The sequence below is a fragment of the Lacerta agilis genome, chromosome 2 (genome assembly GCF_009819535.1).
Source record: "Lacerta agilis isolate rLacAgi1 chromosome 2, rLacAgi1.pri, whole genome shotgun sequence".
NCBI lineage: Eukaryota > Metazoa > Chordata > Lepidosauria > Squamata > Lacertidae > Lacerta > Lacerta agilis.
Genome location: NC_046313.1, coordinates 118,095,990 through 118,121,264, shown reverse-complemented (window position 1 = coordinate 118,121,264; position 25,275 = coordinate 118,095,990). Strand labels below are relative to the sequence as shown.

Below are 25,275 nucleotides of genomic sequence, written 5' to 3'. Positions count from 1 at the left end.
AAAGACAGGCCTCACTCCATTTTGTCTCCTAGCTGGCCAAGTGTTTGGCCCTCTGCAGGGAGGGGGGTGAGAAGTCTCTGCCTGAGGATGGGCCATTTCCCTCACAAAGGACAGCCATTAGCCCTACAGGCCAGGGAGGAAACCTTTTGTTTTGCAGAAATGTGTGTCTGGGAGCGGTCAAGGAGAGATGGCACAGGTGTGGAAAATTCCCAAGTTACCTCCTCTGACTCCCCCCCCCAATTTGTGATGTAGCTCTGATGTATCTGGGGTGGTGGTGGTCTTGGGATAACCTCTTCTGTGATTGGATGCTGTTTCTGGCGGTGGGCTAGACTCCAGGAGGGATTTTGAAATGTCTTTATAAGAACATGCCTGCATTGTTCTGGATCTTTTTCCCTGAAAATCACCACTGTTGCAACAGCTTCAATAAAGATCAAGCTTACTAGCTGCTTTGCTTCTCAATCTTCTCTGGTTGGCCTCTGTTTTTTACTCCTACCAATGGAGAACCTGCAGAGGACTTTGCAAGGGCTCTTGTGTTCCCCATAAGGGAATAAGGGCAGATTTGTTTTCTTACAACAGACTCATTGGGGATTCTCCTGTTCTGCCCCCACCCCATTCCGTCCCCATCCATTTTTGGCGTGGGGATGCCTGTTTTGCTTTTTACTAGCGCTTGCTAAATTTAAGCGCATGAAACTCTGGAAGCAGAAGGAACAAAACAGCAGGCAACGTTAGGCCAAAACATGCATCAGCTGGCCGTAATTGCTGGCAGACATAGGAGAATGCCATCAGTGATGACGGACACCTGCCTTGATTTTGCAGTTTAGGAGACTTTTGAGAGTCCCATGGACTGCAAAAAGATCAAACTTATCCATCCTTAAAGAAATCAGCCCTGAGTGCTCACTGGAAGGGCAGATCCTGAAGCTGAGGCTCCAGTACTTTGGCCACCTCATGAGAAGAGAAGGCTCCCTGGAAAAGACCCTGATGTTGGGAAAGATGGAGGGCACAAGGAGAAGGGGACAACAGAGGAAGAGATGGTTGGACAGTGTTCTCGAAGCTACTAACATGAGTTTGGCCAAACTGCGGGAGGCAGTGAAGGATAGGCGTGCCTGGCGTGCTCTGGTCCATGGGGTCACGAAGAGACGGACACGACTGAACGAATGAACAACAAAGTACATTCATGATGAGGAATATCTTTATTAAGCTGAAAGGACAAATATATTCTATCTCCCCTTGTCCTCCCTTCATACCTGTGGGATTTTGTAGATGGCTGTGCCTGGCGTGTTCTGGTCCATGGGGTCACGAGGAGTCAGGAACGACTGAACAACCACTCAGCAAAACCAATTTGCCCTTCCACCACTCTGCATCTTTACCTCTTTGTCCTCTCTTGGCAATCAGCCCTCCCCTTCCTGATTTCATTTCCCATCCACTGACGCCCCCCACCCCACCCCGCCTGGAGACTGCCTAACCATAGAGCTATGACAACAGAGCAGCTCCTGCCTGTGGTCGCATGGGAGCCGGACGTGACGAGCTGCCTCTTGCCCTCTTGCTCTTGGGGCTCCGTTGAGAAACTGCCCCTCCCCCGCCCCAATTAACTGGAGGAGTCAGTCGAACCGTGGAGCCGGAAGGGTCCCCAAGTGTCATCTAGTCCAACCCCCTGCAATGCAGGGATCTCCAACTAAAACAAAATGAAATATTTCTGACACAGTTTGGAACACGTTATGATTTGGAATAAAATAATCTTGGGAAAGGATATCCATAACCAGAAGAATGCCGAGAAGCGCCAGTTATTCTCCCTTCATCGGGACCAGCGGCGAGACACGCATCCCAAGTCTGGCTTTTACGCTCGTGCACTTTTACCTGGAAGCGAAACAGCATCGCGATCACCTGGGCTGACTTCTGAGAAAAGGCGCTGCTTCCAAAAAAAAGCCTATATGAATCTAGGACACGCTGCCTCCCCGGTCCCCGCCACCATTGCAAGCAGCTGGGCTTACTTCTGAGTAAGTGTTTGTTTGTTAAGCATCGCAACACCCGCGCCTCTCTGCAAAGCGAAAAGTGACTCCGCGTTGCCGCTGCAGGAAGGGAACACACAATGAATGGACGCCCGCGAAAAAGAGAACCAATCAGAAAAGAGCCGAGAGGCGGCGGCGAGCCAATCAGGGGAGCCGGAAGCTGGAAGCCCATTGAAACTGTTGCGTCTTGGTCATTCAGCTTCTTCCGCCCGGACTGTTGCTGCTGCTGCTGCTGCTGCTGCTGCTGCTGCTGCTGCTGCTGCTGCTGCTGCTGCTGCTCTTCTCCTCCAGTCTGCTGCACCTTCCCCGGATCCTGCCCTCTGAGGAAACCACCTGAGGCTGCCCAATGGTAAGGCTGGCCCTGAGGAGTCGTGGGGTTGGAAAGGGACCCCGGGGGTCATCTAGTCCAACCCCTGCGAAACCATCCCTGACAGATGGCCAGCCAGCGGACAAGCTCCCACTGTCTTCTCTGCATTTGGTCGGAATCTCCTTTCTTGTCACTTGAAGCCATTGGTCCTCTTTCCATACCAGAGACTGAACCAGGCACCTCCTTCTGCATGCAAAGCAGCTGCTCTGCCCTTGAGCTACGCCCCCCCCCCTAATAGCATAGCCCAACTTCCAGGACCCTGCCTTGAAAAAAAATAAAAATAAAGCTGTCCATAATAATGACACTGGACTACCCTTTAGGGTTGTCGTAAGGTAGTGCTCAAAATCCCTCTAGCAAAACGGGCCTAAGGACACCAGGCTGCTCTGAGGGGCTGCTATAAGGGGGGGGACACACCCTCAGACACAGCCCTGCCTCCCTTTGTAAACAGGTGTAATAATGAGGGGTCTTTTCTCCCATGGGGTTAAGAGAGATGGGGGAATGTCACACTGTGCAACCTTCATTCACATGAGGTTTTTTTTGGGAGGGGGGGGGTCTCTTTCGTTGCCTCTGCCAGGGATTGGATCTGGAACCTTCTCAGAAAGCAAATGGGGAAATAGAGCTTTTGGGGGGGGGAGAAAGGGAATTTATGTTTGCAGGGAGGGGAGGGGGAAATCTCCTGCCAACCCCCCCCCTCCTCCTGCTTCCTAGAGAGGCAGGTGTTCCATGAAACCTCATTAAGAGTTACAGGTGGGTAGCCGTGTTGGTCTGCCATAGTCAAAACAAAATCGAAAATTCTTTCTAGTAGCACCTTAGAGACCAACTGAGTTTGTTCCTGGTATGAGCTTTCGTATGCATGCACACTTCTTCAGATACCAGCACCTTAGAGACCAACTGAGTTTGTTCCTGGTATGAGCTTTCGTATGCATGCACACTTCTTCAGATACCAGGTATCTGAAGAAGTGTGCATGCATACGAAAGCTCATACCAGGAACAAACTCAGTTGGTCTCTAAGGTGCTACTAGAAAGAATTTTCGATTTTGTTTTGACCTCATTAAGAGGTTTTGGATATGATCCTAAAACCTCACAAACCCAAGTGACTGGGCAAACCCAGGCTAAATGTCCCCTAAAGACCAAGATATGGTTTTCCAAAGCTTTTATGTGAAGTTTGACATTCTTCCTGTTCCCTGTCTCTCCCTTGCAGTCCCTGAACTGGTCCCTGATTCTCCCCTCCCTTTAAATAAATATATATGTATTGTATAAGTTTTGTTTTTTCAAAATGTTGAACATAACAAACATAAAAAAACAACTCTCTTTCAAAGCATCCTCCCAATGTGTGTCTCTGTGGGAAAACACAGAGTACGTGTCACAACTTTCTCCAAATAATGCTTGAGCTACCATTGTCAGTTTTTCTGAAAGTGCATTCGTCCAGATTTTCTGTTTCCATTGTGATAACTGCAAGTGTTCCAGAGATCTCCAATTCTGATCAATGATTTGTCGAGCAGCTACTAAAACAAAGGTGATGAGTTCTTTAAAGCTCAAAATTGGCATTATTATCTCTTTTTAAAAATATATTTTTTAAGAATTCCAAAGTTGGGGTACATAGGATGTTTCGTTTTCACCATCGTTTTAGTTTTTTGATAATACGTGTTTGGATTTTGGATTGGTATCTGTAATTAGAATTTCAACTTTGAGGTAAGGGTCCAGGGTCTATTGCAGGGGTCAGCAACCTTTTTCAGCTGTGGGCCGGTCCACTCTTGTGGGGGGCCGGACTATATTTTGAAGGGGGGAAATGAACAAATTCCTATGCCCCACAAATAACCCAGAGATAAATTTTAAATAAAAACACACGTTCTACTCATGTAAAAACATGCTGATTCCTGGACCGTCAGCAGGCTGGATTTAGGAGGTGAGTGGGCTGGATCCGGCCCCTGGGCCTTAGTTTGCCTACCCATGGTCTAGAGCAGGCATTTCCAACAGGCGGATCATGATCTATCGGTAGATCACTGGATGTCTGTGGTAGATCACCGGTAGATCACCGGCTCCCCCCAAAGAAGTTCAACAAGTTTGGCTGCCCTAAAAAAAGCTCAACAACTTTGACCTGAACCCCCTCCCAAATGGGCTTCCCTCCTACCCCCCAAAAGCTCACCCCAACTTCGTCCTGAACTGCAAGAAAACGGGGCTTTCCTCCTCCCTAAAAAAAGCTGAACAACTTTGACCTGAACCCCCCCAAAAGGAGGTAGATCATTGCCAGTTGTTAACTCTGTGAGTAGATCGCAGTCTCTTGGGAGTTGGCCACCTCTGGTCTAGAGGCATGTGCAGTAACTGTTTGGTTTGTTAGAAAATGTGTAATTTTATTTTTATTTTTTTAAAGAAGAAAGAAAGAAAGAAAGAATAGAAAATGTGTAATTTGAGGCACATTTAGCCAGTTCCAGATGTTGTCTAGCTTTGCTTAGTATTTCTTTGCCAGTCAAAGGTCTGCCATCCATGTAAATGTCTCCGACCCTAAATGAATCTGCATTTCTCCATTGTTCACATCAAAGAGCTGCTCCCTGCTTTGAAGTGCATCGTGGCAACAGGTGAGAGAGTCCCAGAAGTGGCCCAGTTTACGCTAGCTTGTGTATCAAGTAAGGAAGGGACCTTTAAAAAGTTATATTTTCTTCTTCTTCCAGAATCTGGTGACCATCCAGGCGCTCTTGAACTTTGAGGAGGTGGCTGTGTTTTTCACAGAGGAGGAGTGGGCTCTGCTGGATCCAGGCCAAAGAGCTTTGCACAAGGAAGTCATGGAGGAGAATTATGAGATGCTGGCCTCTCTAGGTAAGGAAACATTTTTATGCCTCTGGACTGCTAGATGTTGAAGGTGTGAATCCACTCTTTTGTGCCATTTATTCATGCAGAGTAGGAATAGCCTGCTGGGTCCCTCTATTTGTGTATGTGCAATATTTGCAGCTTTGCTCTCTGAAGCAGCATCCATATATTCACACGCACACCCCTTGTGGCAGTGGGAACCACAAGGCCCTCTCTTGCGCATGTTGTGTGTCTTTATAGGATCTGCATATGGCAATCCCTCCTCTTTGCCTTTGCGATCAAAAATACAGATTGATTTGATAGGGCTGGATGTTTTGTGGCCAAAAGTAGCTAATATTAACTCTTTCTTTGGCAGAATCAGACCTCAGTTCCTGTTGGGAAGAAGGACAAGATTCATTCCTCCAGGACCCCAAAGAAGGGGAAACCTCCACAGGTATGCGCTTAGTTGTGTTTGTGCTCCAGTAATAAATAATTTATACCCCGCCCATCTGGCTGGGTTTCCCCAGCTACTCTGGGCGGTTCCCAACAGAATATTAAACACAATAAAACATCAAACATTAAAAAATTCCCTAAACAGGGCTACCTTCAGATTTCTTCTAAAAGTCAGGTAGTTGTTTATCTCCTTGACATCTGATGGGAGGGTGTTTCACAGGGATGGTGCCACCACCGAGAAGGCCCTCTGCCTGGTTCCCTGTAACCTCACTTCTCGCAGGGAGATAACCGCCAGAAGGCCCTCGGCGCTGGACCTCAGTGTCTGGGCTGAACGATGGGGGTGGAGATGCTCCTTCAGGTATACTGGGCCAAGGAAGAGAGGAAGGAGATGCCTGATGCCTTTTTGTCCTGCTTCTGGACTTCCTATCAGTATTTAGTTGGCCCCTGTGGGGCTCTTGGATTAAATGGACCAGATGGACAAATGCAGCCTTCACACCTCTCCCAACTGGCCCTTGGGACTCTCTTCTCCCCAGGCCCTGACCTGCTTCCCATCTTCCTAGAGTGTTTTTTGTCTGGTTGGGTTGTTTCCTTGAATTCTGATGGGGGTTCTTGCCAGCCTGGGTGGAGGACAGAGAAGGGTATGCGGAAGCTCTGCCCCTGTCCAACGGTTGCATTTACATTCGTTGTAAATGCCTCTGGCCCCACAGCGTACAGGCAAGCCACTCTCAACTGCAAAATGTTGCCCACACAGGGTCTTCTTCTAAAGAGCAGAGACGGACTCCAGGCTGAGGTTTCCCTTCCATGTGCTGAGATGCACCCCAAATTAAAACATCCTCTGTAGTGCCGCTGAGCTGAGAACCTCTTCACGGCGCCAGGGGGATTCTGTTGGGTCCATGTGTCCCCTCTGCTATCCCTCAGCAGGAGAGTTAAGATCTTGCCTTTCCCTGCTTTTGGGAAGAGAGCCATGGCAGTAGTAGCACTAGGAGTATCTGGCTATTTTGTATTTCATCACTTGGGTTGAAGGATAAGATCCAGTTGGATGGGGCTCTGAGGAAGGGGAGAGATGAGCAGACACAGCTCAGCAAGTTTGAGGAGGAGCGGGAAGGGACTTGTGTTGTTGTCTTGAGACAACATATTCATATTCAGAAGCACATTCAGAAGCTAACTTCAGATTCAGCTTGAAAATGGTAAACTCAGAGAAGCGGATAACAGGGCTTGATCCATAATGAGAGTCTCTGCTTTGCAATTTGAATGGCATTTTCTTTTTCTCCCTCAAAACAGGTAATGGGCAGAAGAGTGAGAAATATGGGGAGCCATCTGTGGTGTCTGTAGAAAATGCGGGGCATGAAGCACAGAAAGAGACATTTGCAAATCAACGATCACCTGAAAAGCATGTAGGAAATGTGTTGAAGAACTGGAAAACCAAATCCCTTACTATTCAGGACACTGATGTCCATGTATCACTGAATCCACAGGAAGAATTCACAAGAATTAACAGTGTGGAGTGTGAAAAGAGCTTCAGTCAGAGTGGAAGCATTAGTTTACGTCAAGGAACCCAAACAGGGGAGAAAGCGTTTCAATGCATGGAGTGTGGAAAGAGCATAAGTAGTGCTGGTAACCTTGTCAAGCATAAAAAAACCCACACAGGGGAGAAACCGTTCAAATGCATGGAGTGTGGAAAGAGCTTCAGCCAGAGCGGAAACCTTATTGCACATCAAAGAACCCACACAGGGGAGAAACCATATGAATGTATGATGTGCAGAAAGAGGTTCAGTCTCAATCACCATCTTACTTTACATCAAAGAACCCACACAGGAGAAAAACCATTTAAATGTATAGAGTGTGGAAAGAACTTCAGCCACAGCAGAAACCTTATTGCACATCAAAAAACACACATAGGGGAGAAACCATTAAAAACTATGGAGTGTGGAAAGAGCTTCAATCTCAATTACCATCTTACTTTACATCAAAGAAACTGCACAGGGGTGAAACCGTATGAATGCATAGATTGTGGAAAGCGCTTCCGTATTAGGAGTGTCCTTACTTTACATCAAAAAACCCACACCGGGGAGAAGCCATATAAATGCACGGAGTGTGGAAAGAGCTTCAGTCAGAATGGAAACCTAACTGTACATCAAAGAATTCACACTGGGGAGAAACCATTTAAATGTATGGCATGTGGAAAGAGCTTCAGCCAGAGTGGAAGCCTTACTGCACATCAAAGAACCCACACAGGAGAAAAACCATTTAAATGTATAGAGTGTGGAAAGAACTTCAGCCACAGCAGAAACCTTATTGCACATCAAAAAACACACATAGGGGAGAAACCATTAAAAACTATGGAGTGTGGAAAGAGCTTCAATCTCAATTACCATCTTACTTTACATCAAAGAAACTGCACAGGGGTAAAACCGTATGAATGCATAGATTGTGGAAAGCGCTTCCGTATTAGGAGTGTCCTTACTTTACATCAAAAAACCCACACCGGGGAGAAGCCATATAAATGCACGGAGTGTGGAAAGAGCTTCAGTCAGAGTGGAAACCTAACTGTACATCAAAGAATTCACACTGGGGAGAAACCATTTAAATGTATGGCATGTGGAAAGAGCTTCAGCCAGAGTGGAAGCCTTACTGCACATCAAAGAACCCACACAGCAGAAAAATCATTTAAATGTGTGGTGTGTGGAAAGAGCTTCAGTCATAACGGAAACCTTACTGCACATCGAAGAATTCATACTGGGGTTAAACCATTTAAATGTATGAAGTGTGGAAAGAGCTTCAGTCAGAGCGGAAACCTTACTTTACATCAAAGAACTCACACCAGGGAGAAACCATTTAAATGTATGGAGTGTGGAAAGAGTTTCAGTCTCAAACACCACCTTACTTTACATCAAAGAAACAACTGCACATCAAAGAACCCTTACAGGCAAAGTGAACATGAGAAGTAACTGGCCGACACAGAGAGTTGCTAACCGAAGTGGAAAATCAGTTAAAATGAAAAGATTTTGAAGAGATAAGGGAACTAGTAACAGGTTGGTTACAGTATTTTCAATTGAATGATAACTTCAAGATAGACAAAAACAGAGGTTTTAGTTATGAGATATCAAGATTCCAAAAAGAACTTCTACAAAATATTAAAACTGTCAAAAATGTATAACTTGCTCCTAGAACGGCATACAAAGGATAAACAGGTTAAATCAGCTATGATAAACTGGACATAATATACAAATAGCAGATTGGGAAAGGCCATGGAGAACAGATTTGAAATTCACAGCATGTACACTGAAAGAAAATTATATGGAAATGGTATCTGACTCCACACCTATCAGCCAGTCACCCATCCCCACCACCCTCCTGAGTAATACCCCTCCCCACCCTCTCACTATACATAAGGGTCTGGTGACATCTGTTTCAGTGTATCTGAAGAAGTGTGCATGCACACGAAAGCTCATACCAAGAACAAACTTAGTTGGTCTCTAAGATGCTGCTGGAAGGATTTTTTTAAAATTTTACTTGGGAGACCATTGTAAACAAACAAAAACATTAGCTGGACTTTAAAAATAACTTGTAAAGTCACAAGATTCAGAAAATCTCATATATGGATACGTTAAAAGTTTTTTTCTCTTTGTCTCCTGGGAATAATGTCTCCTGGGAATTTATGAAAGGACAAATCGAGAAAATTGGACTGAAGGAAAATATGAAAAGAGCTATAGAAGTAATCTATAAACACCAAAGAGCAAGGCTAATAATATATGGGAGTTACAGGTGGGTAGCCGTGTTGGTCTGCCATAGTCAAAACAAAATCGAAAATTCTTTCTAGTAGCACCTTAGAGACCAACTGAGTTTGTTCCTGGTATGAGCTTTCGTGTGCATGCACACTTCTTCAGATACACTGAAACAGAAGTCACCAGATCCTTAAATATAGTGAGGGAGTGGGGAGGGGTATTGCTCAGAAGGGTGGTGGGAATGGGTGATCAGCTGATAGGTGTGGAAAACCTGTTGACGACTCTTAACGGCTGTAATTAGTCTTGCAGGGAAAGCCAAGTGGTGAGATGGCTAAAGATAGCTTTGTTATGTATAATGATAGCTTTGTTATGTATAATATATGGGAGTGTAACAGATAGCTTCCCAATAACCAAAGGAGCAAGACAAGGGTGTCCTCTTTCACCCTTGCTCTTTGTACTGGTACTAGAAATTCTTTTAAATAACATCAGAAAGGAAAGAAAATTAAAAGGGATAGTAATCGGGAAGAATATTTATAAAATAAGAGCGTTCGCAGACGACCTAATCATAACAACACAAGAACCTAAATAAAATATACCTGTAGCATTAGACATAATTAAAGAATACGGCAAAGTGGCAGGATTGAAAATAAATTACCAAAAAAAACGACATTAATAACTAAAAATCTAGATAAAAAGAGGAATTACATCAACTGACAGGAATAGAAATTAAAAACAAAGCAAAGTATCTAGGAATCCATATAACACCAAAAAGTATTAACCTATTTGAGGATAATTATAAAAAGGCATGGAAGGAAATCACAACAAATATGGAAACATGGAATAAACATTCAAAAAGAGGCCGGAATTGTTCCTGTTAAGTATTTTACCAGAGGAGATCAAAAAAACAGAAAGAGTACTGTGTATGTATGGTCTAGCAGCAGCGAGAATGCTAGTGGCAAGAAATTGGAAAAATAAAGTTGCACCAACCATAGTAGATTGGCAAAATCTAATGATAGAATACTTGCAACTAGCCAAAACAACGGGTAAAATAAGACAACTGACCCAAGAAGTATGGAAAGAATGGAGGATATTTAAAGAATACTTAAGGAATAATGGTATAAATGGAATCCTAGTGGCAGATGTAGACTGAACCCTTAAATAAGAAATTAGAAATTTAAAGATGAAAAAATGAAATAGAAATAGAAATTATAACTGTACGCTATACAAATACAATTCTACAAAATACCATGAGGATAATTGGAGGTACGAGAAGGTGTGTGTGTAAATGTGGATGGTAGTTATGTATGTAAATATTTAAACCTGAAGAAGTTGATATATGTGATGTATGTGCTTATTTTGTGTGCTTTTGTGTGCTTTTAAACAATAAAGAGAGAATTTGAAAAAAAAAAGTTATTTAAAATTTGTTATTGTAAAAACCAATAAAAAATATTTCAAGAAAAAGAAGAAGAACCCGTACAGGCGAAAAACTGTTTAAATGTATGGTGTGTGGAAAGAGTTTCAGTCTCTATCACCATCTTAAAGGTAAAGGTACCTCTGACCGTTACGTCAAGTCATGGACGACTCTGGGGTTGCGGCGCTCATCTTGCTCTATAGGCCGAGGGAGCTGGCATTTGTCCGCAAACAGCTTCCTGGTCATGTGGCCAGCATGACTAAGCCGCTTCTGGCGAGCCAGAGCAGCGCATGGAAACGCCATTTACCTTCCCGCTGGAGCGGTACCTATTTATCTACTTGCACTTTGACGTGCTTTCAAACTGCTAGGTGGGCAGGAGCTGGGACTGAACAAAGGGAGTTTGCCCCGTCGCGGGGATTCGAACCGCCGACCTTCCGATCGGCAAGCCCTAGGCTCAGTGGTTTAAACCTCAAAAAACCCGCACAGGGGAGAAATTGCGTAAATGCGTGGAGTTTGGAAAGAGCTTCACTTACTGTCCAAGAAAGAATCCACACAGGGGAAAAACTGTATGAATGCATAGATTGTGGAAAGCGCATCCATACCGGCGGTGTCCTTACTTTACATCAAAGAACCCACACCAAGGAGAAACCATTAGAACGTATGGAGTGTGGAATGAGTTTCAGTGGGACTGATGGTCTGAGAACACACACCAGATAACTAACTCAATAAGTGAATGAAATATGAAAAGAGCTGCAGTGGGACCAGCAAACTTACTTCCCACAAAAGAATCCACAATCTAGATTCATGTCAGGCTTCAGGGACGCGGCTCCCCACCATCTCGAAATGACGGTGTTCCCAATTAAAGGTTATGCCCACTTCCCCCTAGATCAGGGGTCAGCAACCTTTTTCAGCCGTGGGCTGGTCCACTGTCTCTCAGACCTTGTGGGGGGCTGGACTATATTTTGAAAAAAAAATATGAACAAATTCTTATGCCCCACAAATAACCCAGAGATGCATTTTAAATAAAAGGACACATTCTACTCACGTAAAAACACCAGGCAGGCCCCACAAATAACCCAGAGATGCATTTTAAATAAAAGGACACATTCTACTCATGTAAAAACACCAGGCAGGCCCCACAAATAACCCAGAGATGCATTTTAAATAAAAGGACACATTCTACTCACGTAAAAACACCAGGCAGGCCCCACAAATAACCCAGAGATGCATTTTAAATAAAAGGACACATTCTACTCATGTAAAAACACCAGGCAGGCCCCACAAATAACCCAGAGATGCATTTTAAATAAAAGGACACATTCTACTCACGTAAAAACACCAGGCAGGCCCCACAAATAACCCAGAGATGCATTTTAAATAAAAGGACACATTCTACTCATGTAAAAACATGCTGATTCCCGGACCGTCCGCGGGCCGGATTGAGAGGGCAATTGGGCTGCATCCGGCCCACGGGCCTTAGGTTGCCTATCCCTGCCCTAGATACTCTCATCACTTCTGTGTCCGGCAATACGATCTCTTCCCCCACCTAGCTTTTCATTCGCTGACCTTATCTGATCTCCATGACCTTGGACTGAGAGGCTGGATGCTTTCCAGAGAGGGAGAGCTGGTTCACTCTCTGTGTTTGCCTTTGTCTTTTCCCTCCCCCTCCTCTTGCCTACTGTGTCCCTCCACAAACCATTGTTCTGAATCAGTACTGCTCTCCTCCTGTGCAGTTTCAGGATCCTGGCCAGGAGCAGAGCTGTACTCCTCTGCCTGGTCTCTGACAATTCATTCAGTGTGAACACCACTTCATTAAAACAAAACAAAATAAAAAAATTCCTTAGCACCTTAGAGACCAACTAAGTTAGTTCTTGATATGAGCTTTCGTGTGCATGCACACTTCTTCAGATACATGCACAAGTGTGCATGCACACGGAAGCTCATACCAAGAACAAACTTAGTTGGTCTCTAAGGTGCTAAGGAATTTTTTATTTTATTTTGTTTTGACTATGGCGGACCAACACGGCTACCTACCTGTAACCACTTCATTAGCAACTGAAGCCTTTACTGCATAAGCAAGGAGCAAAACGGGGAAGAAACCAGAGTGTAGAAACAACAATTTTGTGGTGGGTGCCTGAAAATGTTTTATGATACAAGGTCTTGTTTGGAACTCGCTGCCTCATGACATGAGACACTGGGCTCTTTTCAGTGACTGTTTAGCTTAGCTTGTTTAGACAAGTCTACCCAGATGCTTAATGCGAGTTTTGACCTGCTTTCAGCCTATTGTTATATAAACTTTTGGAAATTTTCACATTATTTTTTGTTATTTTTTCTTATTGATAATTTTATCATTTTATCTTTCTCGTGTACTGCTTTGAGGTTCTTCCACTTCTTCCTTTTACAATCAGGCAGTGTAGGAATTTTATGAAAATTACTACTACTACTACTACTACTACTACTACTATACTACTACTACAGTGGTACCGCAGGTTACAGACGCTTCAGGTTACAGACTCAGCTAACCCAGAAATAACGCTTCAGGTTAAGAACTTTGCTTCAGGATAAGAACAGAAATCGTGCTCTGGCGGCGCAGTGGCAGCAGGAGGCCCCATTAGCTAAAGTGGTGCTTCAGGTTAAGAACAGTTTCAGGTTAAGAACGGACCTCCGGAACGAATTAAGTACGTAACCAGAGGTACCACTGTACTACTTTTTATCTTCATTTTGCCCCCACCAGCTAGAAAAGCACAATCTGAGGGCAGAGAAGGAGGTGGAAAAGTTCTCCTTTGGGAGCCTGTAGAGGCAATCTTCCTGTTAAAATCAGAGGATCTTCTGGGCATCCCAGTTCAAGGAGGATACTGACAAGCTGGAACATGTCCAGAAGAGGGCAACCAAAATGGTCAAAGGCCTGGAAATGTTGCCTTATGAGGAACGGCTTATGGAGCTGGGTATGTTTAGCCTGGAGAAGAGAAGGTTAAGGGGTGGTATGATAGCCATGTTCAAATATATAAAAGGATGTCATATAGAGGAGGGAGAAAGGTTGTTTTCTGCTGCTCCAGAGAAGCGGACACAGAGCAATGGATTCAAACTACAAGAAAGAAGATTCCACCTAAACATTAGGAAGAACTTCCTGACAGTGAGAGCTGTTGGACAGTGGAATTTGCTACCAAGGAGTGTGGTGGAGTCTCCTTCTTTGGAGGTCTTTAAGCGGAGGCTTGACAGCCATCTGTCGGGAATGCTTTGATGGTGTTTCCTGCTTGGCAGGGGGTTGGACTGGATGGCCCTTTTGGTCTCTTCCAACTCTATGATTCTATGATTTCTTAAAGTAGTGGTTTTCAACCAGCGTGCCGTGGCGCCCTGGGGTGCCTTGAATGATGCTCAGGGGTGCTGCAAGCAACACTGGCCTCTAGTCTTCTTTCTTTCTTTCCTTCCCTCCCTCCTCTTGCATCACTGCCTCCCAAAGGCTGTTTGTTGCAGCAGCCCTGGCTATAAGCTCTCCAGGCGAATGGTGCTGGCCAGGGGGTGCTGGGTACCAGGAGCTGAGGCAGCTTTGGAGTAAGCAAGCGAGGGAGGGAGGGAGGGGGGGAGCCCAGGCGCAGTCAGCCAGTCTGCCAGCTCTTGCTGTTGGGAAGGCAAGTGGGAGACAGGCAGGCACCATCCTGGCCTTTCTTGTGCTTGTTGTGTGCAAGGCCTGCTGGGAGCTGTGTGCCCTGTGCTGAAGGGGAGCCTTTCCGCCATGCAGGCCCAGCAGCACCCGCTGCTTCCTCCCAAGGTAAGATGCTGGCCTCATGCTCACCTTTGGCCAGTCTTTGTTAGGCCACTAAGGCTGGGAGCATCTTCGTCCCAGGCCCCTGTGGGGGCAGTGTGAGGAGGCACCTCTTTGGGGGGCCAGAGCATAGCTGTCAAGTTACGGATTTGAAAATAGGGGATCAGCAGCCTCACCTATCCCAGGGACAGTCACATGGCAGTGGTGGGCGGAGCCAGAAGCAAAAGTGGGCGGCACTGGTGTGAACGCGCGCAGTAGGCTTACTGTATTTTGGAAACGCTGCCCGTGGGCTACGACGCCTGTAAGCGCGGGAAATGGCTCCCACTTGCTTTGAGGCTGCAAGGAGGCGAGGTCTTCCCAGCCCCTGGCCAGCAGGGGGAGGGGGAGGAGCTGCTTCCTTAGAAAAAACGAGAAATTAAAGGGATATAAAAAATAAGGGGTAGCAGCGGGAAACTGCTTGAAATAAGGGAGATTCCCGGGGAAAACGGGATACTTGACAGCACTGGGCCAGAGACGGCAGCAGCAATAGCTACCCAGAGGACTCCCAAGGAGGCTGAGGGAACACTGCACAAGGGTGTTTGAAAAGGGGTGAGAGGCTACCAGCTCTGCAGGCAAGGGGGGGCATAATTGGGCTCCTCAGCCCCACAGGGGAGCCACAGAAAGAAGGAAATTGGTGAAGGGAACCTTCAGTACTTTAATACAGGCACCCCCAAACTCGGCCCTCCAGATGTTTTGGGACTACAATTCCTATCCACTGGCGGAGGAAGAGGAGTGCGGGTTGAGCGCACCGCCCCTGGTAGCGTGATCCCGGTAGGGTGCCATCACGGCTGCCCCCCATGTGCTGGGCGCCATGCCCCTGCAGGCGGTGCACCCCAGCCCCGGGACGTGCCCCAGCCCCAGCCCACCTGCTCTCTGACACACACACACCCCGTGCCGGAGCGTGAAGCTCCGCCACTGCTCCTATCATCCCTAGCTAACAGGACCAGTGGTCAGGGATGATGGGAATTGTAGTCACAAAACATCTGGAGAGCCAAGTTTGGGGATGCCTGCTTTAATACATATGTGTAAAACTTTCCATACAAACACCAGAACATAAAATACCCTCCATGCATTTACAACTGATATGAGTTTGTTGATGTGAAGAACGAAGTGAACACTAGACACACTCCATACATCTAAATGGGTTTCCCCCTGTGAGAGTACAGTAGTACCTCCGGTTATGAACTTAATTCATTCCGGAGGTCCGTTCTTAACCTGAGACGCGCTTTCGCCAAGGGGCCTCCGGCTGCGTGCAGGCAAAGTTCGTTTCCAGGATCACCTACTTCCGGGTTAGAGGAGCTCATTACCCGAAACGTTCGCAAGCAAGACGGTACGTAACCAGAGGTGTTACTATACATAGATGAACTTAACTGAAGCACTATCAACACTCCTTTGATTTCTCTCCTCAGGGAAATGACTCTCCTGAAATGACTGGCAATGCCCACATTTCTTCCGGCTGCCACCAGGCATTTTGTCCACTTTGCAGTTTAGTGTCACTGGCTGGTCTGAATCAAGAGGATTGGGGAATGCAATTGCAGGAAGATCAGCTTCTAACAGAAGAGGAGAGGGAAGATTGCCACCCTCCTTCCAGAGTTTCATGAAGCAGAGGCAGGCAGATTCAGAGACTGCACAGTTGAGACAGGAGCTACCCAACTTCGAGATAGTAGCTAGGCAACAGGAAGGAGGGAGGCACCTAGCCAATACATCGGAGTGGGGGGGGACTTCTGATTCCCCCCAACTCTCTGAGATATGTGCCTGTCAGAGAACAAAGGAGAAGTGGGGGGGGGACCATCCCGTTGGATGTGGGTAAGAAACGCTATTGGCTTCGGTCCAGTATACCTGAAGGAGCATTTCCTCCCCCATCATTTTGTCTGGACACTGAGGTCCAGCACCGAGGGCCTTCTGGCGGTTCCCTCACTGCGAGAAGCCAAGTTACAGGGAACCAGGCAGAGGGCCTTCTCGCTAGTGACACCCGCCCTGTGGAACGTCCTCCCATCAAAGAGAAAAACAGCTACCAGACTTTCAGAAGAGGGCCATTCCATGAAAAATGAGCCTGATAAGAATGCTAGATGAGCGCTGGACTTTGGTGAGGAAGATTCCAAACGTGCAGTCTAACCATTTTTTTAAAGCTAAAGACAAAAGAAGTTTAGTTTATGGACCTCCTTTTCAAAAGTCCACCCACGTAGTCTTCACAGAAGCGTTCAAGTTAAAAGTTTTCTGATTGTCCCACCCGTTGCAGCATTTTCCCCTAATTTTGTATCGTTAAATTTCTTAAACTTAATTTCTGATTGCATAGTTGTAACCAATAAACATTGATTTAAACAGATATGCTGAGTTTATCACTGATTCATCTCCCAACTCACAGTTTTTCCATAAATCAAACTTATCTCAAGCCCCATGTCCTTTTTTTGTCCCACCCGTGACAATAGTTTAACATTTAATAAAACTGTCAAAAATATCCATAAAAATAATAAAAAAATTAGTAAAATGTTCAGTATCTTATTAAAAACGTAGTTTAAATTTTGGTTGTTAACTTTTACATTGTTACACGTGTGAATACCAAAAAAACATGGTCCAAGTGTCCCACCCGTGACAATGGAATGGCCCAAGACATCTGAAGGCAGCCCTGTTTAGGGAAGCTTTTAATGTTTAACATACTGTTATATTTTGATGTTTTGTTGGAAGCCAGATGGGCGGGGTATGAATATATTGTTGTTGTTGTGAAGGGGTTAATTAGCTAACCTGTATATATTTACCTGAATGTACTGTTAGTCCAGAAGTATAAAAGAACTGTTTCTTATGGAGGCTTTTGCTGTGAACTTTGATCTGCATTGCACTCCTTACTGTGTAAGCTATGACTAAGAGTCTGGAGATAACAGTAGAAGATCAACCTTGCACAGAGAGGAACTGTCTAGGTCAGAGACAGATAGGATGGCCTTGCTGAAGTGTGCATGCTAGCACAGGAACCAACTCGGGCTAAATGTCCCTTTGCCTTATATGTATAACAGGAAATGTTCCTTAAATGGACAAGGATGTACAAGAGGCAGATTCCTGGAGTGGGGAGAGCCAGAGAACTGTCTATAAGAACTGTCTGAAAATTGACTAGTTTTGTACTTGCTTGGATATCTGAACACCGCAAGTGCCTCTGCATGCAGAAATAAATATTTCTCTCTCTGAAGCCAGCAGCCTGTCTATTGACTGCTTCCATTTTCTCACCGGGCGCAATTTGAGGAACCCCGTTGGGGCAAATAAGGCTCCAGTTGTTGTTATATCATCCTTGCGATAAGTTGCCTCTTTGTGCTAGCAACATGATACAGTAATAAAAAGACTAGAAATCTACCAACTGCTCATTAATTCTCATCGGTGAGCTACCAAAAGGGAGGGGGGAACTCCCAAAAATGACATGCACCCATGAGTGAGAAGGTATTGTAAAACAATGAATTCATAAAATATAAACATGTAGGACGGTTTAAGAATTACTTTGTGCACACAAGACTATGCATTTCACTCTTTCTGCTTTTTCATTGTTCCTTTATTGCAACTATGAAAATGAGATTTATGCTGTTGTTCTTATAACAAGGAGTTGGACTAGAAGACCCTTGGAGTCCCTTTCAACTCTACAGTTCTAGTTACAGGTAGGTAGCCGTGTTGGTCTGCCGCAGTCGAATCAAAATTTTAAAAAAATCCTTCCAGTGGCACCTTAAGAGACCAACCAAGTTTGTTATTGGTATGAGCTTTCGTATCTGAAGTAGTGTGCATGCACACGAAAGCTCATAGAATCCTAGAGTTGGAAGAGACCCCAAGGACCATCCAGTCCAACCCCCTGCCAAGCAGGAAACACCACCAAAGCATTCCTGACAGATGGCTGTCAAGCCTCCGCTTAAAGACCTCCAAAGAAGGAGACTCCACCACACTCCTTGGCAGCAAATTCCACTGTCCAACAGCTCTTACTGTCAGGAAGTTCTTCCTAATGTTTAGGTGAAATCTTCTTTCTTGTAGTTTGAATCCATTGCTCCGTGTCCGCTTCTCTGGAGCAGCAGAAAACAACCTTTCTCCCTCCTCTATATGACATCCTTTGATATATTTGAACATGGCTATCATATCATACCAATAACAAACTTAGTTGGTCTCTAAGGTGCTACTGGAAGGAATTTTTTAATTGTTTCGACTACAGTTCTAGGATTCCAGAGCCAATCCTGCTTCCTAAACACCACTGTTCCACTTTGCACAACTCTCCATTCCCAACTCTCTCTGCCAAAGATCAAATATCAACGGACTCTCAGCACATGTTTAGTCACAATGAGCACTCCAGGGTCACATTTTGCACATCCCTTACAGTACATTGTATCTTTAATTACACTTACTGTTGTGAGACATTACCTTCATTGTCTTAATACATATATGTACAACTTTCCATACAAACACCAGAACATCAAGCACACTCCATGCATTTACAAATGTTTTTCCCCCTATATGGGTTTGTTGATATGAGGGACAAAGTGAACTCTGGAAAAAAAACTTGTAACACTCCATACATGTAAATGAGTTCTTCCCTGTGAGAATAGGTGTTAATTGATAACTCCATTATAATTGAAACACTTTCCACACTTTTTCCACTTAAACAGTTGCTTCTCTGTGAGATCGCTGATGTCTTGTAAGAGTTCCACTCTCACTGAAGCTCTTTCCGCACTCCATACATTTAAATGGTTTCTCCCCTGTGTGAATTCGTTGGTGTACGGTAAGTCTTCCATTTTGACTGAAGCTCTTTCCGCACTTCATACATTTAAAGGGTTTCTCCCCTGTGTGAGATCGTTGATGTGTTGCAAGAGCTCCTCTCTCAACGAAACCCTTCCCACACTCCATACATTTAAATGGTTTCTCCCCTGTATGAGTTTGTAGATGTCTTGTAAGTTTTCCACCTTCACTGAAGCCCTTCCCACAATCCTTACATTTAAATGGTTTCTCCCCAGTATGAGTTTGTCGGTGTACGATGAGTTTCCTAGTACAAATGAAGGACTCGCCACACTCCAAACATTTATATGGTTTCTCCCCTGTGTGAGTCCGTCGATGTACAGTAAGTTTTCCCCCTTGACTGAAACCCTTCCCACACTCCATACATTTATATGGTTTCTCCCCTGTGTGAGTTCGTTGATGTTTTGTAAGTGACCCACTTTCCGTGTAGCTCTTTCCACACTCCATACATTTATATGGTTTCTCCCCTGTGTGAGTTCGTTGATGTTTTGAAAGAGCTCCACTCTCAATGAAACCTGTCCCACATTCCATACATTTATATGGTTTCTCCCCTGTGTGAGTTCTCCGATGTATATTAATGTGTGAATACTGACTGAAGCTCTTCCCACACTCCATACATCTAAATGGTTTCTCCCCTGTGTGAATACGTTGATGTACAGTAAGCTTTCCCTTATCTCTGAAGCTCTTCCCACACTCCATACATTTAAATGGTTTCTCCCCTGTATGAGTTCGTTGATGTCGGGCAAGACTTCCATTTTCACTGAAGCTGCTTCCGCACTCCATACATTGAAATGGTTTCTCCCCTGTGTGAGTTCGTTGATGTCTTGTCAGAGCCCCACTATCAATGAAGCCCTTCCCGCAATCCATACATTTATATGGTTTCTCCCCTGTGTGAATTCGTTGGTGTGCGATAAGATTTCTATTTTTACTGAAGCTCTTTCCACACTCCATACATTTAAAGGGTTTCCCCTCTGTGCTAGTTTGTAGATGTGTGGTAAGGTGTTCACTCGCACTGAAGTAATTCACAGATGGCTGCTCAAAATTCTGATTCCCTTCTCCATCACCTGGTTTTAAGGGGGGAGAAGAAAATATTGTTAGGTATTCAAGGAAGAGAACAAAACCAATCAGCACCTTCTCTTATCTTATCAACACCTCCTGCATTCCTCCCTCTCCTATGTACATTTTTAGGAAAGGAAATGAAATCTGAAAATGGTCTCAAGAACCCTTAGTATCCAGTTCTACCTTAAAATCCCACGTAACACTGAGCACCAAGAGAAACCTTCTCTGCTGAGGTGAGGCATCTATGGCCCTCCAGATTTGGTTGGACTCGTAAGTACCCAAAACCCAAGCAAAGATGGCCAATGACCAGGGATGATGGGTGTTGTAGTGCAGCGACGTCTGAAAGGACACATTTTCTCCATCTCCCCCTCCCCCTGTGAAAATCCCATGCATCTGTATTCATTTTTCTCCTTCCTCCCTGATTTGTGATACATTCCAACCAACTGTACACATCACCTAAACCTGCACCAGGAGGCTGGAAAAGATGGACCCTCGTTCTGATCCAAAAGGGCTCTTTTATATCCCTACACACTGAAAGGAGACATACAAAGGTACAGTCTCACAGCAAAGTCGAAGTATGTAGCTCTCACTTGGTCCAGGACAACATCCCTGTATTTTTATGTTCAAAGCGAGGAGATGAGCTCAGACCTGAGTATCAGAGTCTCTGCTATGTGGAATACGTAAAACATAAGTGCTGTTTACGTTCATACGAGACTGTAAAAATATTCAAAAATATTAATCTTGTGAAACAGAGACAGTAATGTATCTGGACCAGGAAACCTCATGCCACCATTATTACCCTGTGAGTCTCTCTGTAGATTTTTTGGGGGGAATTCATATCACAATATCAGCTTATGAAGGAATTTCAGAAATAGACTGGAAAGAGAAGTTGCTGAATTGCAACTACCGTATTTGTCGCTCCATAGGGCGCACTGGACCATAGGGCGCACCTCGTTTTTAGAGGAGGAAACCCAGATTTTTTTTTCTGGTTTTCCTCCTCTAAAAGCCCTGTTTTTTTGAGGATGAGGTAAAAGTTTAGCAACTTTTTTTGCAAAGGGAAAAACCCTGTTTTTTTGAGGATCAGCTAAAAGTTTTGCAGCTTTTTTTGCAAAGGGAGAAAAGCAAAGCTCCTTTTGCAAAGGGGGAAAAGCAAAGAGGAAAAGCCCCGTTTTTATGGGGTTCAACTCACATTTCTGCAGCTTCTAAAGGAAAGGGAGCCTTTTCTACAGTTTCCAGACAGATAATCTAATTAGCCAGTCACATGTCACTGGGGAAACAAACAACCACCCTCTGCAGCACATTCAACAAAGGAGGGCGTGGCAAGAGGACGGGGCTGAAAGGGAGCCAGGACTCTTATCTCTCTCCCGATCCCTTGCTGATCAGCTGCTGAGCGGGGTCCTTTCAACACCCCCTTTTGTCTTTGTAAAATAAAAAGCACAATCCTCTTTTGGCCCCTGGGAAATTCAGCTCCAGGGACCACCATTCGCTCCATAAGACGCACAGATATTTCCCCTTACTTTTTAGGAGGAAAAAAATGCGTCTTATGGAGCAAAAAATACGGTAATTACCAAACTGAAAACCATGGAGAGACCTGGTCTGAACAAAGACATTGGATTCTTATCTCATTATACATGAAAAAGCTATTTTTAGCCATCTCACCCCTTGCTTTTTCCTGTAAGACCAATTGCAGTCGTTAAGTCGTCAACAGGTTTTCCACACCTATCAGCCAATCACCCATTCCCACCACCCTTCTGAGTCATACACCTCCCCACTCTCTCACTATATATTAGGGTCTGGTGACTTTTCAGTGTATCTGAAGAAGTGTGCATGCACACGAAAGCTCATACCAAAAACAAACATAGTTGGTCTCTTAGGTGCTACTGGAAGGAATTTTTTTATTTTTTGTTTTAGCTTATGAAGAATTACCTACTGACAAAAGTAAAAAGTTGCTATAAACTATGATCTTCAACATCAACTTCGTTGGACTGGTCATGTTGTTCGGATGCCTGATTATCGTCTTTGAAAGCAACTACTCTATCCCCAACTTAAGAATGGAAATTGATATACCAGTGGACAACAAAAGAGGTTTCAAAACACTCTCAAGGCAAATCCAAAAATATGCAGTATAAGCACAGAAACACTGGCTTGGGAGCGCTCCAATTGGAGAATAGCCTTTACCAAAGGCGTCATGGACTTTGAAGAAGCATAAACTCAGGACTAAAGGAAGAAGTTAAGAGGAAACACGTTTGGCAAACCCTCACTATGATTAACTCCCGCCTGGAAATCTATGTCCCCACTGTAGAAGGATGTGTGGCTCCAGAATTGGACTCCACAGTCACTTACAGACACACCGTTAAGACCGCGTACATGGAAGACAATCTTACTCGGCTACGAGGGGTCGCCGAATAGGAAGACACCACATGAATAAATGGCTCAAACAGCAGATTCACACCTCCAACGTCTAACAGCCAAGAGGAATAAAAATGTGACCTTACCTAGAGAGGCCACCATCTCATAATTCTCCTCCATGACTTCCTTGTGCAGAGCTCTTTGGCCTGGATCCAGCAGAGCCCACTCCTCCTCCGTGAAAAACACAGCCACCTCCTCAAAGGTCAAGAGGGCCTGGAAGAAGAGGAAGAAAACAGAGCTTCTCTTAGATTCCCATCACCCCCACTCAACACAGAGGGAGGCTGGGTTGTCCCATCTGTGCCTCTTCCCTCCTCCCTGCTCCCGTTGCTCTTTCGCTACCTGAGGAAGCTGCCTGGCTCCTCTTTCCACTCCACCTTTAAGAAGAGACTGTTCAGAGGGGGTCTCGCAGGCCATTGCGTTGCCAGTACAAAGGACAGAGGAGTAGGAAGAGGAAGAGGAGGCGTGAACTGGGCCACTTCTGGGACTCTCTCAGCTGTTGCCACGAAGCACTTCAAAGCAGGGAACAGCTCTTTATGGAGAACAATGCAGAAATTATTATTATTACGATTGAATTTATATACCAGCCTATACCTGGAGGTCTGAGAGCAGCTCATAGAAAGGTGGATTTATTTAGAGTGGGAGACATTTACAAAGATAGCATACTTTTTACAAATACTGTACAAATGCCAATAATAATAAATTAATACTCCCAAATTCTAATTACAAAAGCTCTGGAACACTTGAGATTATCACAACAGAAACTTTTGACTTTTGGTGTATTTGTGTATCTCTCTCTCTCCCCCCCCCTCCCACCCAGACTGGCTACCTGACCCAGGAGTATGAGGGAGTGGGCTGTATTCCAGGCTGAGTGTGAATAAATACATAAGGATGGGTTAGGTGGCCGGGTCTAAGATGGGGGGGGGGCTTCACCTGGCGACTTTCAGTGCACAGGTGCCAGCTCCCTGGGTCCCTGGGCACCCACCCAATTCCCCATAAAGGGGCCGGGCGCCCACAAATTTCAGTGTCAGGGCAATGCACGCTGCATGGCACCCACAACCCCGGGGACCCATGGGCGTGGGGTGAAACTGGCACAACTGGTTCAGTGTGGCATAGGGGGTGGGGGAGGAGCGCCCTTCTCTGGTTCGTCTCAGGCGGCAAATATCTCCCCCTCCCCCACAAGGAGGCTGGTTGATCCAAGAGGATCCTGCAATGCAAACCTTGTTTGGGGAAAGAGGATCACACACACACACACACCCCTTTGCAGCAGATTGCAGATTACCTCTCCTGGTTGCCAAAGGGAAAGGGGGGGGGGAGACCTTCCTTGCTGTAATGCCCCCTTCACCTTTCCCCCCCTCCCGCCCTGTTTGTGGATTCAGGAGGAGGGAAAGCAAATTATTCCCCCTCCCTGCACCCTAAATTACCCCCCACCCGAAATGTTGCACCTTTTTTCCCTCCTCTTTTGCAGGCCTCCTTCTCTTCCGGGGATGTGCATGGAGACCCCACCCCTCCAACATTGCCTCTACCTCCCCCCCCCGCGCCCTCCTCCGTCACTTCCTGCCTCTCTAGGAAGCGAGTTAACTTACTTAGGGGGAGGGGGAGGGATCCTCCCTGGAAGCAGAGTCATAGGAATGTCTTGGGAAAAGAACCCCCCCCCCCCGTCATGGAGCCCAGTGTCCCCTTAGCCTTTTCCAGAACATGGCCCCCTTCATATCTTATTTCCTTCCTGTGCCCCCCTCCTACATTAGGTCCAGTCCTGGACGACTCTGGGGTTGCATGGAAGGAATGAAAGCCTTTGCAAAACAGGGTCTTCTCCTTGCCCCTGAATTCTGCAAACAGGCCACACGTCTGAGGCAGACAGGTCTCACACCATTTTGACTCTCAAAATGACCAAATGTTTACCAAATGGGTCTCTGCAAGGAAGGAGGGGTGAGGGATTTAATTGTTCCAGGAATTAAAGAAGATTAAGATCTCAAAGGAATGGCCAGGCTACTGAGAAGAGGCATCAGATAATGCCTTTTTGTGTGGTGTAGGTGTGATGCATCTGGGTGATGAGTTTGGGTTACACCTCTTCCGTGATTGATGTTTCTGGGGGTGGGCTAGACTCCAGGGGGATTTTGAAGTGTCTTTATAAGAGCATGCTGGCTTTGTTCTGGGTCTTTTCCCCTGAAAAGCACCGCTGTTGCAACAGCTTCAATAAAGATCAAGCTTACTAGCTGCTTTGCTTCTCAGTTTTCTCTGGTTGGCCTCTGTCATTTACTCCTACCAATGGAGAACCTGCAGAGGACTTTGCAAGGGCTCTTGTGTACCCCATAAGGGAATAAGGGCAGATTTTCTCTTACAACAATTCAGACAGCCTTGCCTCGAGAAAGACATTGGAAGCAGAGCAAGGAGAGGACTGTGGGTCCTGTCAGAGGTAGGAGAGCAAGCCTCAGCCAGCCCTGAAGCAGGAAGAGGCCCTGGTGTCACTTGAGTTTGCAAGGAGCTGAGGATTGTGGGAAGGAACCGTG

General features: G+C 45.5%; 2 protein-coding genes across 4 annotated transcripts in view; one reads left to right on the top strand and one right to left on the bottom strand.

Moving 5' to 3' along the window:
* LOC117042208 (zinc finger protein 420-like) overlaps positions 1-8,802 on the top strand; it is a 64,443-nt gene extending 55,641 nt beyond the window's left edge. For 2 of the 3 annotated variants that reach the window (XM_033141737.1, XM_033141733.1), the window contains 2 exons: positions 5,534-5,611; positions 6,892-8,802. In XM_033141737.1, coding sequence (XP_032997628.1) covers positions 5,534-5,611; positions 6,892-8,558 — 1,745 coding nt within the window. In that variant the 3' untranslated portion in view covers positions 8,559-8,802. Of the gene's footprint in view, positions 1-2,283; positions 2,356-5,042; positions 5,188-5,533; positions 5,612-6,891 lie in introns of those variants that run through there. The other variant, XM_033141735.1, reaches the window with a different exon arrangement.
* The window catches only part of LOC117042595 (zinc finger protein 91-like), a 258,539-nt gene extending 235,246 nt beyond the window's left edge, over positions 1-23,293 (bottom strand). Inside the window, exon 1 of the mRNA XM_033142132.1 lies at positions 23,084-23,293. Within this exon, the coding sequence (XP_032998023.1) occupies positions 23,084-23,182 (99 nt within the window). The 5' untranslated portion in view covers positions 23,183-23,293. The remainder of the gene's footprint in view (positions 1-23,083) is intronic.
* Between the last annotated feature and the right edge of the window lie 1,982 nt (positions 23,294-25,275).